General features: G+C 37.8%; 1 protein-coding gene across 3 annotated transcripts in view; it reads right to left on the bottom strand.

Moving 5' to 3' along the window:
* Positions 1-16,050, bottom strand: part of SBF2 (SET binding factor 2) — a 487,110-nt gene that overhangs the window by 258,438 nt on the left and 212,622 nt on the right. For all 3 annotated transcript variants that reach the window (XM_019476811.2, XM_019476810.2, XM_059722672.1), the window contains 2 exons: positions 5,527-5,643; positions 3,133-3,243 (listed from right to left, as the gene is read on the bottom strand). In XM_019476811.2, the coding sequence (XP_019332356.1) occupies positions 3,133-3,243; positions 5,527-5,643 (228 nt within the window). The remainder of the gene's footprint in view (positions 1-3,132; positions 3,244-5,526; positions 5,644-16,050) is intronic.

Raw genomic sequence — 16,050 nt, forward strand, 5'->3', positions numbered from 1 at the left:
ATTAAACAAATAAATATTAGCTCACATAGGTTACTGCAATGTAAGTTATCTGTACAACCTAGCACAGTTTGGGCTCCTCAAGAAATCCTTAGCCTAGTTTCTTGCCCCTATCAGAAACAAAGGGTGTTATGTAAGTGCAACTATCTACTTCTCTGAGTTAAAGGAAGAGGGAGCATGTCACAGCAACAGAGATGCTTTCATCTGTTAAGCTAGCTGAGTGATACTTTTCCTGTTTAACAAATAATGCCTACAAAATGGGGTGGGGATCAAAACAAGCATGAAGTGGAAACTAGAAGGGTTTCAAGAAGATTGAAAACTGACAGAAGAAGAAACAATATACACAGAAGAGTATATTAAATTCAATTTAACTATTTTGAATTGTAATTTTGGAGACTCGTTATGAAGTTGACTCATTTACACAAATGAACAAACCCACCTAGCTTTGCACCCTGAAAGATGCATTGAAAATATGACTTCTCCAATACTTGAAAAATGCATCCTATTCCTGCATATTAGATAGAGGCAATGTCAATATTGTGATAAGGGATCAGTATAGGAGAGAGTTTTTCTAGATGTTACACTGTGTATGTGATTTTGGCACTGATAGAGGTTAGGGACTGACAGCACTAAATGAAACAGACACATTACAAAGCCAGTTATAACCGTAACTCTGCTGTTCTGCTGATTGTAAGTGAGTTTAAGCCACCTATATCAAATGTATAAATCAGCAGCAGAGTCCCAACTCAGGCAGATTGTGACAGAAAGCATCTCCCTGCAGAGCTGAAAGGTTAGAATTTTAAGGCACTCCATAAACTGGCTCTACCAAATCCGTGTTTACTCTTGACGACTAGCAAAACTCAGCCAGGGGATATTAGAATGATGACAAGTCTCACTATTTTCTGGGCAAAATATAAGAACCAGCTCAAGCTGCACAATAATCCTGTCTCCTGCATATAACAGTTAAGCTAGCACAGAGAAAACAATTAGAAAGGAAGAAAGGACTTCAGAGGTGTGTTGCTTTATTTGAAATAGTCTTTCTGTGCTAATAATAAGCTTCTTGTAATTTGCCACTAGCTCAAAAAGCATAGTGAATGTAGTTAAATATTATTGAATGAGGTTACATTAGATCATATTACCATATATACTCAAATATGTGATGACCCTCCAAATAATTAGATTCTATATATGGGAAAATTATAAATGTATTATAATTTTCCACGTATAGAATCTAATTATTAGAGATCTGCCTTGAATTTCTCCCACTCCGACTGCAACAGGAGGAAAAATAAATCTGGGGGGACAAGTAACCCCTTGCCTTCTGTCCCTACAACTTCTTTTGTACCTACAAACTACACATGATATTAGTCCAAAGACAAAAGGCTCATGATTTACCATATAGTTCATTGGGTTGGGCCCCACCAGAGTCAAAAGTGTTTCAACCCATAGTGACCCACCTCAGCACTACTCAATGTATGAATGTACTCCAAATACCCCTCACAAAGGATCCATATGCTATTAGCCCCCCACTCATGACTGAAACCAGGGGTTCATGTCGTCAGCACTGGGATTCTCCAAAACTTTAGATTTAGATGAGGTGCAGGGCAACCTGGTCCAGCTCCACCTCATGGAAGGTAAGGCCACACTAATCGCATGCAACGAGCTGAGAGGGGCCGACAGAGAAATTCTGGGTGAATTGTCGGGGCCCCATTTAGTGATGTTTGCCACATATTTAAGGGCCATGAGTTTTATAGTCATGCTCAGTGTTGGCTGCAACTAATCAGCTTCATTTACTTTCCATTACTAAGCACATGCTGCTTTTTGCAGCAGGTTAATGATAAATAATATATTTAATAAGATTTTGTATGTGATTATAAGACAAGGGGCTTTTTCCCCCTGTGATGATTGGGGGGGAAAAAAACACATCTTGTATTTGAGTCAATATGGTACATAAGTAGTTTGTATGAACTCCAGGATTCTAAGTCCACAAAATACTGCAATAAGTAAGAACGTAAAATGTAATTTCTCCTCACTTAAATATATATATTAACAAATAAGTCCAAACTCCTTAAAATAAATATCCCAAATATCATCAATGAAATTAGAACCACAAAAAATAATTATTCATGACTCTTACTAGCTTATACTATTTAGGTAACGTTTTTACAAAAATGAGTGATTTTTGTTTCTATTTGTCAGCAGTTACTATGCATTGTAGTGGTTAAAATATCAGATACCAGAAGACTATAAGCCTGATTTCTGCCTATAATACATTCAATCAATTTTATTTATAGCACTGGAGTTGCTTATAGTTCAATACTCAAGAAATGTTTTTTTCTTCTTGTCGAGTTGCTATTCAGTGGCTTGTGCACTGAGAGGTCAGAAGCAGCCATATTGGCAGAATATGCTATTTTTCCCTGTCTTTAATTTCTAAGTTCACCATATGTTACAATTGACTAATCTTTTATATTGTTATTGCAAACTTATCTTATGATAGATCATTACATAGTACATTCCTGCTATATAGACAAGAATTATAATGGATTGGTGTTTTTTCAAGGCTTGCAGGAGAGAACTGTGTAAGATGGATATATTTATGAGCAACCCTTTGTTTATTCTGTTCTTTTTAATATATGGTGAATCTTGGGTCCCTAAATTTCATTTGATAAATGGAAATAAATAAAAATGTGTAAAGTTACTAATTCAATTTAAAAAAAAATTAGGTGTCTGGAATAATTATCAATATCATATCAATGATCTTAAAATGCCAATGAAATTCTAAACTACTGCCACTCCAGAATAAAAGGAATGAAAAAGTAGGGCATATGACAGTTGTAGACAAAGAGCCCCATAAAAATATTTTAAAATCAATTCTGAATACATAGGATTAAAAAAAAATTATACTTATACAAATGACTTGATTTGTTACGATGCCTTGTAAAGACAAATCCAGTGACAAAATTAACCCTCTGACCTTATCCAGGAATGGAATTTTTGCTATCTTTAGAAAACAGGCCATAGGGACAGGACTCAACTGAACTATGATCCTTTTTTCAATAAAAATATTTAAAGAATTCAGTTTTTGTTTTCTTCATAAATTAAATTAACTGGAAAAATACCCTTTTATCCATTTACCTGAGACCCTCCCGCAGCAGGGACAAAGCACGAACAGAGATTTGCAATGAGACTCTCCAACGACACACTCAGGCTGTCCACATACACAGTGTAGATCAAGCCAAGACAAGCCTAGAAAGTTAAATGAAAATATATAATCACTATTCAGGGAAGGCAATCACTGATAATTACTAAAAAAAATATACAACAGTATTTTTATAATAAGCTAGTCCTTAATCTTAATATTCTTAAGTATACATTCCAGTAGAGAAAAAAAAATTAAAGTAGAAGACATGTGTAGACATATCACAAAGTACCCTTGAATTCCTGTTGGTCTCCACAAACTCTAGCATCTACATTTTTAAAGGGAGCACAATATTTATTCTACGTTTCCTTGCTTATTTATTCTATGTTCCCTTGCTTAATCAACCTCTTATTTCAAAATTAAGTTTAAAAAATCCAACATTATAATAATACAATTTCACCAATATTTCCATTCTGTGAACCTGATTCTGCATTGAGGTTTCCAAAGGTAAGCCTCAATGTTTATGCAAAGTATCACCCAAGTCAGTGATAACTCATATTAAAACAGTGGTCCATGTTAGTGTGCCCTGAAGAAAAGTTGATGCCTAAAATGTTATATTATTATTTCAATATCATCTGAAGATACTTTCCCTTCCTTGACAATTTATTTTTGTTACTTGAATAAAAAGATTATTTAAAAATAAATAGTGTTAATATTTTAACTGTGTAACATGGGTAGACAAGCAGGACTGTAGCCCTGGGTACCAATTCAGGAGTACTCGAATGGTAGCTCCTAGGGAGCCCACGCTGCTGTTGCTACAGCAGCCTGGGTTCAGGGAGCTTGTGTGGAGGTGGCAGCCACAGCCCATACCACCACCACAACTGCAGTGGTCCCTGTTCTAGGAAGTAAATGTTTGCTTCCCCATCTCCACCCAGACACAATTTCAAGTTATGCCTCTGAATTTTAGCATTATTTGTTTCACATCACTGGAGTTTCCATTAATGAGTGACCACAGATTTGGCAAAACAGATAAAGCTATTTTCATGTTACGTAATAAAACAGTTGGCTTCTCAAAAGTGTTTGAGAAAAAGAAGCAAAGGTAAATTACGCTTCTGAGTAACCATCCCTGATGCTCTTTACCTTAGCTCCTACAATATGAAAATTCTGAAAACTAGATCCACCATACTTCTTTACATAAAACATGGTCTTTGTTCCCAAAAATCACACCCCTTACAACTGGTGTGCATGTATTAAGCAGGGAAGCTGATTTCCTGACCTAGATAGAAACACCCTGCTTTGACTCCTGCTCCATAGTGCAGCAGCTGTTGCATTACTATTCAAGCAGCTGAGGGAGTCAATCAACTTAATGGCTCACTGTTCTTTACTCCACAGGTATGAATACCTGCCTCTCCTTTTTAATGGTCTTGATGTTCCACTAATCAAACTAACTTTTCTCCAGGAAATGTTACTGTCTCTTAGTTGCTCCAGGTCTTTTTGCCATTTCACAGCTTTGGAGACTCTAGCTCTTTTCAAAATCAGAGATCCACCCATGGAGACCAGTCTTCAGCAGTGTCTAGATGTTCAGCTTTAGTCTAACAGGATAGGGAGGGTGAGTCAACTGAAGATTAGTCTCTTCCCCTACTCTAAGCAGCCATAACTCTGGAAAAATCTTTTCTTCTTCATTTTGCCTTTCAAAAACAAGGTGTATATTCTAGTCAAGGGAGTGTGTATGTGAGAAAATATGGTATATTTTGGGCGCTACCTGGTTACAAGTAATTTCAATACTATGACACAAGTTACTAGTGAGTGAATTATCCTTCCATTTCTAATGTATATTATTTTTTATTATAATTTATTAAACAACTGAAAATGGCATGGGCCTGATGGAAATTCAAATATTCTGTTTATATCACAGCAGCCCTATTGTATCCTAGAAGCAATATGAGATTCTAAATCCCTTTATCTAGCTTAATGCTACCTGGAAAAATATTAATTCACTCACTTTTTATGTAGGTGAAAAAAACCATCTTCAATACTTGTCTCATTCTTCATATATTTTAAACACATGAATTTCACCTAAATAGTTGTGGTTTTGTTGCGATGGGGTTTTTTTCACTGTGCATATCGCTGAACCCAGTAAACCTCTCTCTTGTGGTCTGTGTAAATTTAAAACTAGGCCTCTGTGACTACAAGGGCACTGTATTAATCCACAGGGGCACTCAGTCTCTTAGACACTGATTTTTGTTTAGCTCAGTTTTACTCTGCTTGTGCTGGTAAATTCCCAAACCAATGCTAAGATGTTTTAAATCAAAACTACATGTCACTGCTGCTCATTAAAAACAGGTTTGTCCACTGACACATATTATAAATGACAGCTGGGAGTTCTTTACCCTGAAAATTTCTGGATAATCTAGTCTGGACACCAACACCAGGCTTTTGGGAGCAAATACTTCAGCAGGCTGAATTAAACCAGACTCCTCTTCTTCACCTTCAGTTTCTTTTGTTCCCTTGAAAACAGATACACTGAGATTAATGAACAGAAATATGTATTTCTTCTAAACAAAGTTAGTTTTCTTACAAATATATAATATTTTTAGAACTTCAAAAGATCAAGGTAACTTGTGAATGGAAAACTTGCATATTACATTGTATTTTTTAATCAATCACACACCCAAACACACACATTTTTAACTGCTCATGTGTCCCAAAAGTATTAAAAATATACAAAATGAACAGATGCACTATTGATGTAATTACTAAAATGTATGAAATTACTGACTTAAATTTTCATGAAGGAAAATAATTGTTATCCTCTAAAAAGTATAATACTTTCAAACTATGGAAAAAAATAACTAAACATCTATTTCTGTTTATAAGAAAAAGGAAAAAAAACCAACAATGCCAAAACACTGCCTATAGATAGAGGCACCAATGAAGAAATTAAGGTCACTTGCAGGAGCAGGACTTAAGTCTATTCAATACAGACAAATTAGAATGCCAAATTAAGAGTACTTTCTCTACTCTAGTCTTATAAACCTTGTATAGCAGCAGTTTAGAGACACTGAAATGACTTTGTACAGGTGCTTTGTAACTGTACTGTTATGTACACACTGCAAGTGGATGTCAGCAGTCTAAACTCATTGACCACAAAGCTTTCTTAAACTTGATCTGTAGAAAGAAATAGCATCACACATGGATCTATTAGTATCTGTTGCTGTACATCTACTTTACAGGCCTAGTTTCACTTTGCCAAACAGCCTGGAAGAGGCCCAATATACCAATATGCTGCTAGCTGGCCTGAGGAATTCACCACAGCTATGGTTAACTTTCAGCATGAGTAAAGCTGAGGTCAGAAGTCAACAGGTCCACCAGAAATATCCACCGTTGCAAGACACCTCTAAAAGAAGAGTAGATGCAGGCAGAGCTGTGTAAAAAACATAACAACCACCTGACAACCCTATATTTCACGACAGGATGGAATGACAGGTCCAACAATGCAACCTTCTATTGAGCTTGGTGCTTCCCACAACCTAAACATGGTGGTCACTGCCTTTCATGATTCTGTAACACCACAATGCACACCACAATATTTGGCAACACCAACACCAGAAGCAGTGGTCTATGCAGAATAGTGGGAGCAGACCATATAGAAAGGTTGGACTGGAGACACCACAACGATGAAGAATGACAATGCAGTGCAGTGTTTCCCAATCATTGTGCCATGGCTTAAAATTATGCCATCAGAAATTAACAGGAATTTTGCCATGGCAATGAGCTCCAATAGGTATGAGGATGGGGAATGCCTTAACAGATGTGCCACGGAAAATTATTATTAATGTAAGTGTGCCTTGGGCTGGAAAAGGTTGGGAAACACTGCTGTAGTGAACAAAAGGGCAAGCTTATTTTCCAGAGGAAGGGGGGCACAGAGCTGTGGATAAGACCACAGTAGAGTCTCAGTCCCAGGTATGGATAGTAGAGATCAAAGCCCCAGCTCAGTTAGATGACTTGCATCCTGGATCCATTTTCTGAGGACCTATCATTTAGAGAGAAAGAAATGCAGAACCATGGAGTGGGTCCAAAGATTTGCAAATACCATGACCCATTTTTGTTTGTATAGTTTTAAAAGATTGCTGGGTTCTAATAAAATTATTACTGCGGACAATATTGACTGCAATGGGGGTACAGTCAACTTCAGTTGAAAGTGGAAGCCACATTTACACGGTCCTTTTCTCTCTATCCACAAAACACATAAAGGAATGCTGAGTAGCAAAAAAATATTAAAACTATAACTCTTTCAAAATTCCCTTAAAATATAAAAGGGCTACCAGCTTAAAAAGCATGAATACATCTCTTTACAAATACTACTCTCTTTTGTAATTTGGTTACTTTGATATAATGATACAGATTTAAACTGTTTTAGTATTAAACACTGTCAGAGAATTCAGAGATTACAAATCTCAAAAGCTATAAAAAGTGGTCCTCAGAGCATGTCCAACTCATTATGCTCATTTGCAGCACACTCTCCAGTTTTGAGCAGGGGTATTAAGGAGGCAGAATCTACTCCATTAAGCATTCAGTTAATGTAACCCAAATTTCCCTCCATTCCTGACAAGTGACGATTGAAGATAACTTACAAAACAGCTCTAGCACATCAAGCCCCTCGTTTCAGCGATACACTGCTCCGTCACCAGACACTGAAAAAAATCTCTTTTAGCATAAACAGATGGGATTCCTTCACTGGCCTGGAAAAGTACTTGCTTTTTCTACCCTGGTACATATAGCAGATTCATATTCTAACAGTTTTCTCTGCCTGAAACAATGATAAACCCAAGCTTGGAAATAGAGTCCTTATCCAGATTCCTACCTCAAATTAAGGCAGGCAGTAATTTTCTTTAGAAATTTTTTATATTATGTACAATTCTTCTCACTGTGTGTTAGCAAACTTAGTAGACACTTCTGAACAGGACAGCAGAAGAATAGTAAAACATTCCAAAATATTAGCAGTTATGACCTACAAAACATTTAACAAAATAAGAAATATGCTCTTTTATTCTCTTGGCAGGCCCTTCCACCTCAGCTGAGACAAGACTCCCACAAATTACTATGTTGGTCTGTCCTTCAGTTGGGGAAAAGGAAAACAGAGGGATGAGAAATTTGGGGATATGGCCCACAAAAATTATGTCCATCTGGAATACCAGAAGAGAAGAAAAGCACGGCATATGGCAGAAGAAAGACTGCTAAACATACTTCTTATATGATAGCAGAAGCAGTAGCATTAAGATCATTTGCTGATGAAACAGCTGATGAACACAGCTAGAAGCAGAGGCAGCAGTCAGCTCCATAACCAGTGATAGATCTATCTCTACTAGTAGGTTAATTGCCTGTCCCATCATATCCCCTTTTCTCCTGCAGCCCATGCGAGCACTGGTGGAGTAAATGACAAGTCATGAACTGAAGCAAACAAATATCCTCTACTCCATTCATAAGCAACCTTTGCAACCTGTGTGCAACGTAGAAAAATACTCTATCCAAGGAAAGAACAGGAACAGCATTTCATACCTGCTTCTACAACTACAGGGACTACCAACTGAAGCTTGGAGCATGGGATTCATTTTATTCTTAGATACTGTTTTAGCCTTGCAGATACTATGCAAGATATAGTACATTAAACAGATGTCATTATTCACATTAGCATTCAATCCATTTTGAAGTCAGTGCTAATTTGCTTCATCCTGCCAAACACATTCAAACAACAGTCTGCAATTGTAAGAAATGCAACTGAAGCCCCCCGACCAAGGGCCCTGAAATTCAGACATGCTGAGTAGTATCCCCCAGAATAAAAGTGTGCACAAACACCCAGTTCATACTTATGTCATTTGGAGGCAATAAATATTCCTGTTTCTGCTAATAGGTGGGTGCCAAATCTCCTCAGCATCCTGGCATCATGGAGCTTGACAGGGTATCCCACACTGGCATTTATGAACCTATTTCTGCATGTCTATTGTTGTATCCCATCCAATTGACATAATCAGTTGCTCCTACTGGTGAGCACATAATGGGCACACGGGCCATCAGTGGTGTCAGTAGAGACTGGGAACTTCATTCTCTGAAAGCCAGCTACTATTTCAGACAAAACTTTTACTCTCATCACCTCTAGATCAATCAGTCAACTACCTTGTAGAACCCTACATCTCAACAGCAGACTTGCCAACACCAATGGATGTCTTGGGTAGCCAAATTCCAGAAGACACATACAACTTCATTCTGTAAACATACATCCTCTCTGTATTGAATTATCTGGTGCTGGAGGATGAAGGCAAGCTCCACAGAGACCTCCATGAAGTCTTATTTTCTTACGATTAGCCACAGTTGATCATCCCAGATCTAGGAAGTGATGATACCTATGAGTATCCCACCAATAAGGCCTAGGTCTCCTGCAAAAGATATGTAAGTCTATACATGAAGTATCTACACTAATAATGGTATTTCTCATAGCTGCCTGCTCTGCCATAAATAAGTTTCTCCCAGACTCTTCCTCATTCTGTCCTTCATAAATAGCTTCTAAAATTCATTTGGAGTCTTGCTGTCCATCTGTCCTGCTGCAAAAACAATTTACCCACAAACAAGAGAAAATAATTCACTGGATCCATGGCTTTCCCTCGACTGGGAACATACAGAAATAAGGAAAGTTTAAAGCCAGAAGTGCATTAGCCAAATGTACTTATTACATTACATAGAATTAGCTGGCTAAAGCTATTTCCACATAACAGTCTCTGAAGGATTCCCGCTGTACCACGCTGCATGGGGGGGGAGGAGGAAAGCTCTGCTAAGAGCTCTCAGAGGCCCCAGTCCCCTCTGCCAGAGCCAGTGACTGTGGGGCTTTTTTCTTTTCTTTTCTTTTTTTTTAAGTGCCAGGAGGCTGAGGCCGGACAGGATATCCACTGGGGGCAGGGCTGGATGGGGGGGGAGATTGGGGAGCAGGGGCTGTGAGGGGAGGGGGGGGGTGGCTCTGCCACATGGCCCCAGAGCCACAGCCACCTGGCTGTGCCTGCCTCTCCCTAGCCGATCTGAATCATCAAGTAAATGCTGAATCTTCCAAAGCTGATTTAGTCAAATTGATTCAGGACAGTGATTTGAATCTCCAAATCAAATCACTGTCTTCCGAATCTGAATCGAATACTTCCATGTTTGCACAGGCCTACCAGGCAGTTAGTTTTAAACTTTGGGTGGAGCAGAAATCAACTGCACTAATACACCCCCACCTAGAAATCCACCTAGAAATCTGACCACAAAACACATACAGTAGGAGAATATGCACAGTATAAGGGGCTGCAACACAGAACTATGAACACAGAAGTGAGCTGGGCTAGTACACACCTGCATGCATGCAGGCCAAGGTGAATACTGAACATACCTGTAGGAAGCCCAGTAGATGGCACTGGGTCACTTATCCACTTAGTAAGGCTTGCCAAAAGGAACACATTGCAGAAGATGCCTGGGCTCCCTACTTGGCTGCAGGTGCAATTCAAGGTCTCAGTCTTAAAAAATCTTCTAACAATCTATCTGAGCCTTAGTTACTTAGTTACTCTTTTCAAATGCCACTGTAACAGTTAACTCAACCACAGCAGCTGGCTTTAACAGACTTTAGAATTAATAAACTCAAGGAAAAACAGATCATTTCTTTTCCAGGATTACAAGTACACCTCATCATTAAACTTTAGGAAATATTTATACTCCATAATGTGAAGCATAGAGATACCTGAGCGAGCTCTAACCAAGCTAGCTGACACATGTGATGTAGCCTGGCCACTGATAATCTTAACCTTGCTTCTCAGTGCTTCCCACGCTAACTACGTCCAATACCCCAAACAGGTCAGTTAAAATGAACTTGATATCTTTATACTGTCCCATTGTATCTGCCCCTGTGGGTCAGATGAAGGGCCCGGGACTGGTCTCATGGGCCAGATGGATGATGTAGGCCTGCTCCCACAGGCCACATCAGACCCATGGACCTTTCTGGACAAACAAAGTCCCCCCCCCCCGCCCCACATGCTGGACGCAGAGCCTACTCTGGTTGGTCTGGGACAGCACTGTAGGGGCACCTTCTCCAGGAGCTGAGGTGCATTGCACACAGTGCCCACCCTGGACCGGCTGGAGTGGGTGCCATGTACCAGACTGGCTGAAACAGGGGCTGTGGGCAGTACAGCTCACATTCAGGGAGGTCCCAGACTGGTCCCACATGGAGCCAGCAGCAGGGGTCAGATGATGTGGTTCCATGGGCCAAATCCAGCCCATGGGCCACATTTTTGATGCCCCTGTCTTAAAGTGTATTGATGCTCAGGTAAAATCTGAGAAAATAAGGTACAGTGTGCCCTGAAGAGGTGGGAATGTGGTTTTAATTGGGACTATGACTGCTCTTGATTTAGGGGATAAAAATGCTAAACATTTTAGCAACATTTAACTAACTTAAAGATTTTTTTTTTAATTCTACCTGCACCCAGAGATATAAGAAATGGCTGCTTTCCATAAATCACAACAAAACAAATGACCATTTCCTATCAATAAATCTTTCTGTCAGAGCCATGCATTTTAACTGTACATATTAAAGGGCATCATATTAAAGGTTTCCTGTTAATACCTTACAGACAATAAGACTGATTATTACAAGGGAAAATTCCTTGCATCTGATAAATTGGTCTTTATCCCATTGTTTCAGGGAAGAACAGAGGATTTATTGTCAAACATCTACCAAAAAAGTAAGCTGTTTTGTAACTGACAAAAGAAAGTTTAGTTGCAACCCTTGTGAATTTGGAAACTATAGGAATGTCTTTACAAAAAAAAAAAAATCTATAATTTGCTGAAAAATCTCATTAAATCTATACAATGCTAATTTTATGATAAAGAAATAGATACATCCATATCAATTCTGAGAGCCAAACAGCACTTTGTATAAGCAGCTACAAGAAAGTCCACCAGTCGTAAAAAGTAGTATTTTTCAAAAGATTTAACCATAAGTGCTAATCAAAACCAAACAAAACACTAAGCCCTCTTCATTTCTGACATTCCTTGCATTCTTTAACAAAATATATTATTTGATATAATTTAAAGAGTAGAAAATGTGCTGCTTTTCTGTTTTATGTGCCTCTCCCATACTATTTTTTCTTTGTGCCTCTGAAACAGTATTCTTCTAGACAGATGTCACTCTACTATCTTCATTATGAGAAGGAGGTAAGCTACTTCCTTTCCGTTTGACAGCCTGAAACAGCAGCTTTCTACAGCTGGCAAGTTCTTCTTTAATATCAATATCACTGTCCCAGTAATTCTAGTCATTAATGCCGTACTAAAGGAGGAGTCTGGATATCATTTCTTTTGGGTGGCAGGAATACAGTAAGTTTCATTTTGCTAGACACAATGTATGGCTCCTTTACACTGATGCATGTATCCAAATAACAATTACACCAATAAAAAAGAAAGTGAACCTTAATGCTAAGTGCAGGAACACGTTTTGATGCACTTTATAAAATATTATAATTGGGGAAAAATGTTTTTTTTCTCTCCAGTTTTAGCAAGTCTTACTAATTGTGGGAATCTTGCTGAAATTCTAAGGTGAAATGAGTCATGTTTTATCATAAGAAAAAGTGTGATCTCTTGGTATTCCTACAGATCATCCATACCAAAATTCAAAATATGGGTTCAAACTATTCATACTCAGGCAGTTCTTCCTTTTTTTAGTACCTCCTGACTAGAATACAAAACCACTGTTTTGGAACTACTTCAAATCTCAATCGTAATATAAAACTTTGTTGCTTTTTGCTGCCTATGTACAGTGCTGCTAGTGTTCCTTCTGAATAGAAGAGCTACAAACCTTCCTAAGAAGCACCAAGATACATAACTCACTGTGGATGTCTATTTTCAGATCATTCATTTAAAGAAGACATTATAATTTGAAAACTGACTATATTCTGAATAAACTTTAAAATATCTTTTAAAGCAGTGTTTCAAAATATCTGATACATAAATGCCACAATTGGACTGATAAAAACACCGCAAAGAAAAAAGCACTTCTCTCTTATTTAACAAGTCTGTGTCAAGCTTTTAATGTTTAGCTTACAGAAGTATCTTATTCTTGATATGCCATGACAAGATAAGAAACCAGTGACTGATGTCTAACAGGACAGAAAACAGCACTTGCTGAACATGGGTTCAGTTAACAAGGGGAAATTATATATCAAAGAAATCAATGGAAATTTGACATTGTTTTCACAGAAACAACAATTGAGGAGCAAGAGTTAATAATGTGCAGACACAGTGCCATACAATGAAACATACAGCAATATGCTTTTATTTTTCTTTTAGTAATTTTAGAGCAAGGATAAAGCTGATCAATTCCAAATGTTTACAAGCAGAACAAGCAATTCCTATCTCTTAAAGAGAAGATAGAAAAATAAGAAAATACTATGGTTTTTATATGCCAATGAGGTAAGGCCTTGAGATGTCCTGTAAAATTGATCAGTTCATGTCTGTTTTACACCTTCTCTTATTTAACCAGAATTCAACATGCTGTATCCATACTCAGTTATTCAAAACAACCTAAAAAATCTAAATATCATAACATAAAATAAGTGATCTAATTTTATTTAATCTAAGGGATAATTATATTCACTATCCACTATCTTCATATTAAAGTACAAATAACTGGCAGAGAAAAAAAGTGACTGCCACCTGCTGGACTAACACATATTGATTTTTACCATGAAAACAAAGATGCAGGATTGCGTGTATTTTATTCTGCCCACCTACGTGCATATCTCCTATCACATCAAAAAAGTTAATGATTTACAACTCAACAAACAGTCATGTTCTTCCCTTTTATCAGTAACCTATATAATAGATGTGAATATATTCTTGCCCTTTGTAATGCAGACATGGGGAAATTTTTCTACCACAGTAGATTACAATATTCAAGTGCAAGAGGACTTGTTTAAAATACCTTGAAAGGAAATAAATAGTTAGGAATTAGTGTCCTCCAAGCAAAAAAATATTATATGAAGTAATCTAAACAGCAATTAGTAATTTAAGCCTTAAAAACATCAAATTCTGGCTACCCTACAATTTAATGTTTAGTCATACAATTGGAAAAAAAGTACTTAAAATGCCTGTTTATGTTGCTCCAATAGCAAAAAAACCCCACGGAAACGTGTATGGATTAGCATGTTATCTAAGTAAAGAAAATGACATTTGATTTTTTTTAATGTTCTATGTTAACTTAATGTAATTTCATTCCACCTGTAAGTCTTGAAAAGAAACCAATTCAAATGACTTATCTGAATGTTTAAAAACCTAGCAGACAACACTACCCTGCTATACACATAATAAATAATTTATTTAATAAGAATATTATTAACATTGTTTCAATTTAATAAAGCAACTGTGGAAATACCCCTAAAAAACCTAGTCACATTACAACCAAGGTTTCTGACAAACAGAAATATTATTAGAAGTCAGCAGACTAAGTGGATAATCATTTCAAACACATGACTTTTAACCTACTTTTCATGTAAAGTATTAACAGTGCATGCATTCTGGAACAGTACCACATACCAAGTGGCAAAGCTATAATCTTAATCACTCCTCCTACCAAGTTACTATCTTTCACAAATACAGAGAGATCCACGAGCACTACACTCTTTTTCACCCAATCTGTTAGGATGCAAACAGATGCTGCCCTGGTGCCACCATAACAATTTTTATGGCAGCTGTAAGCAAACAAACATTCTAGCCCCTTGTTGAGAAAGTTGCCAGGACCAAAAGTAGTCACAGTTTGGGGACTTAATGAGAGGATGTTTGTTTGCTTAGAGTACATGGTGGAGGTCCCCCGTTTAGAGAGACACACTCCAAGTTGAGGCATGGCAGCTACATGAGCAGCAGGAATCCCCAGCAGAGAATTCTCAAGACATGGTCCTGCAAGCAGGGGAACACACAACATGAGGCATGACACCCAGGGCCACTGCCCCACAGGATCAGGCCCCAGCGATGTTTGTAGATACCATTGAAGTGGATTAACTATGCTGGGACATCTCTCGGCACACCTGATCCCACTCCAAAAACAATGCCTATTTATAGCCCAGATGCAGACAAAGAACAGATGATAAGCAAAATCCTTATTTGAGAAGATCGGGAGGGGCCGAGGGGGAGGCTGTACAATGGTGCAGCTGCACCTCACCCCCCACCTTTGACTCCTGGTCCATATAAAGTTTAAAACCAACTGCCTGGCAGTAGCAGCAGCATTTCTATTCAGGCAGCAATGAAGGAGTCACTTGACTTCATGGCTTATTATAATCTACCCAATTCCTTCTCACTTCTTCAGTCCAAATGTGTTAAAGACTCTCTTTCCTTCCTTCATCTGGTTTGTTCTGCAATGTTGCTGTCTGTTAGCTACTTCTGGTAACACAACTCCTATTTCATAGCCCTACAGAATGCTTTTAACCCTAGCTAAAACTATCAACTCAAGCATGGAAACATTAACTCAGGTGAACATAAACTCAGGTGTAGAAATAACTTTTAGTGAAGCAATAGATGCACAGTTCAGATGCTCAAGAAGGCTTGGTTTTGCTTTAAGTATCTAAAATAAGTATACAATACATTTAATTATAATAACTGCAGGACTAAAGAAACAATATCTTTTGACTATTTTGCCTAGTTTGTTCTGTTATTAATAAATAAGGCATGATACAGCAAAGTAATGCACATTTCAAAAAAGTTATTTTTTTTGCTTTGATCTAAAACTGAACATTAGAGCCCCAGGCCCCTAGAATATTAATAAAGCTTCTGATTACTTTTTACCTGGAAAAAAACCGTCTTGTATTCTATGCACCATACCATTTTCTCACCCCTTTTCAAAATCCTAGATCCAC

The sequence above is a fragment of the Alligator mississippiensis genome, chromosome 2 (assembly GCF_030867095.1).
Source record: "Alligator mississippiensis isolate rAllMis1 chromosome 2, rAllMis1, whole genome shotgun sequence".
In the NCBI taxonomy this organism is placed as follows: domain Eukaryota; kingdom Metazoa; phylum Chordata; order Crocodylia; family Alligatoridae; genus Alligator; species Alligator mississippiensis.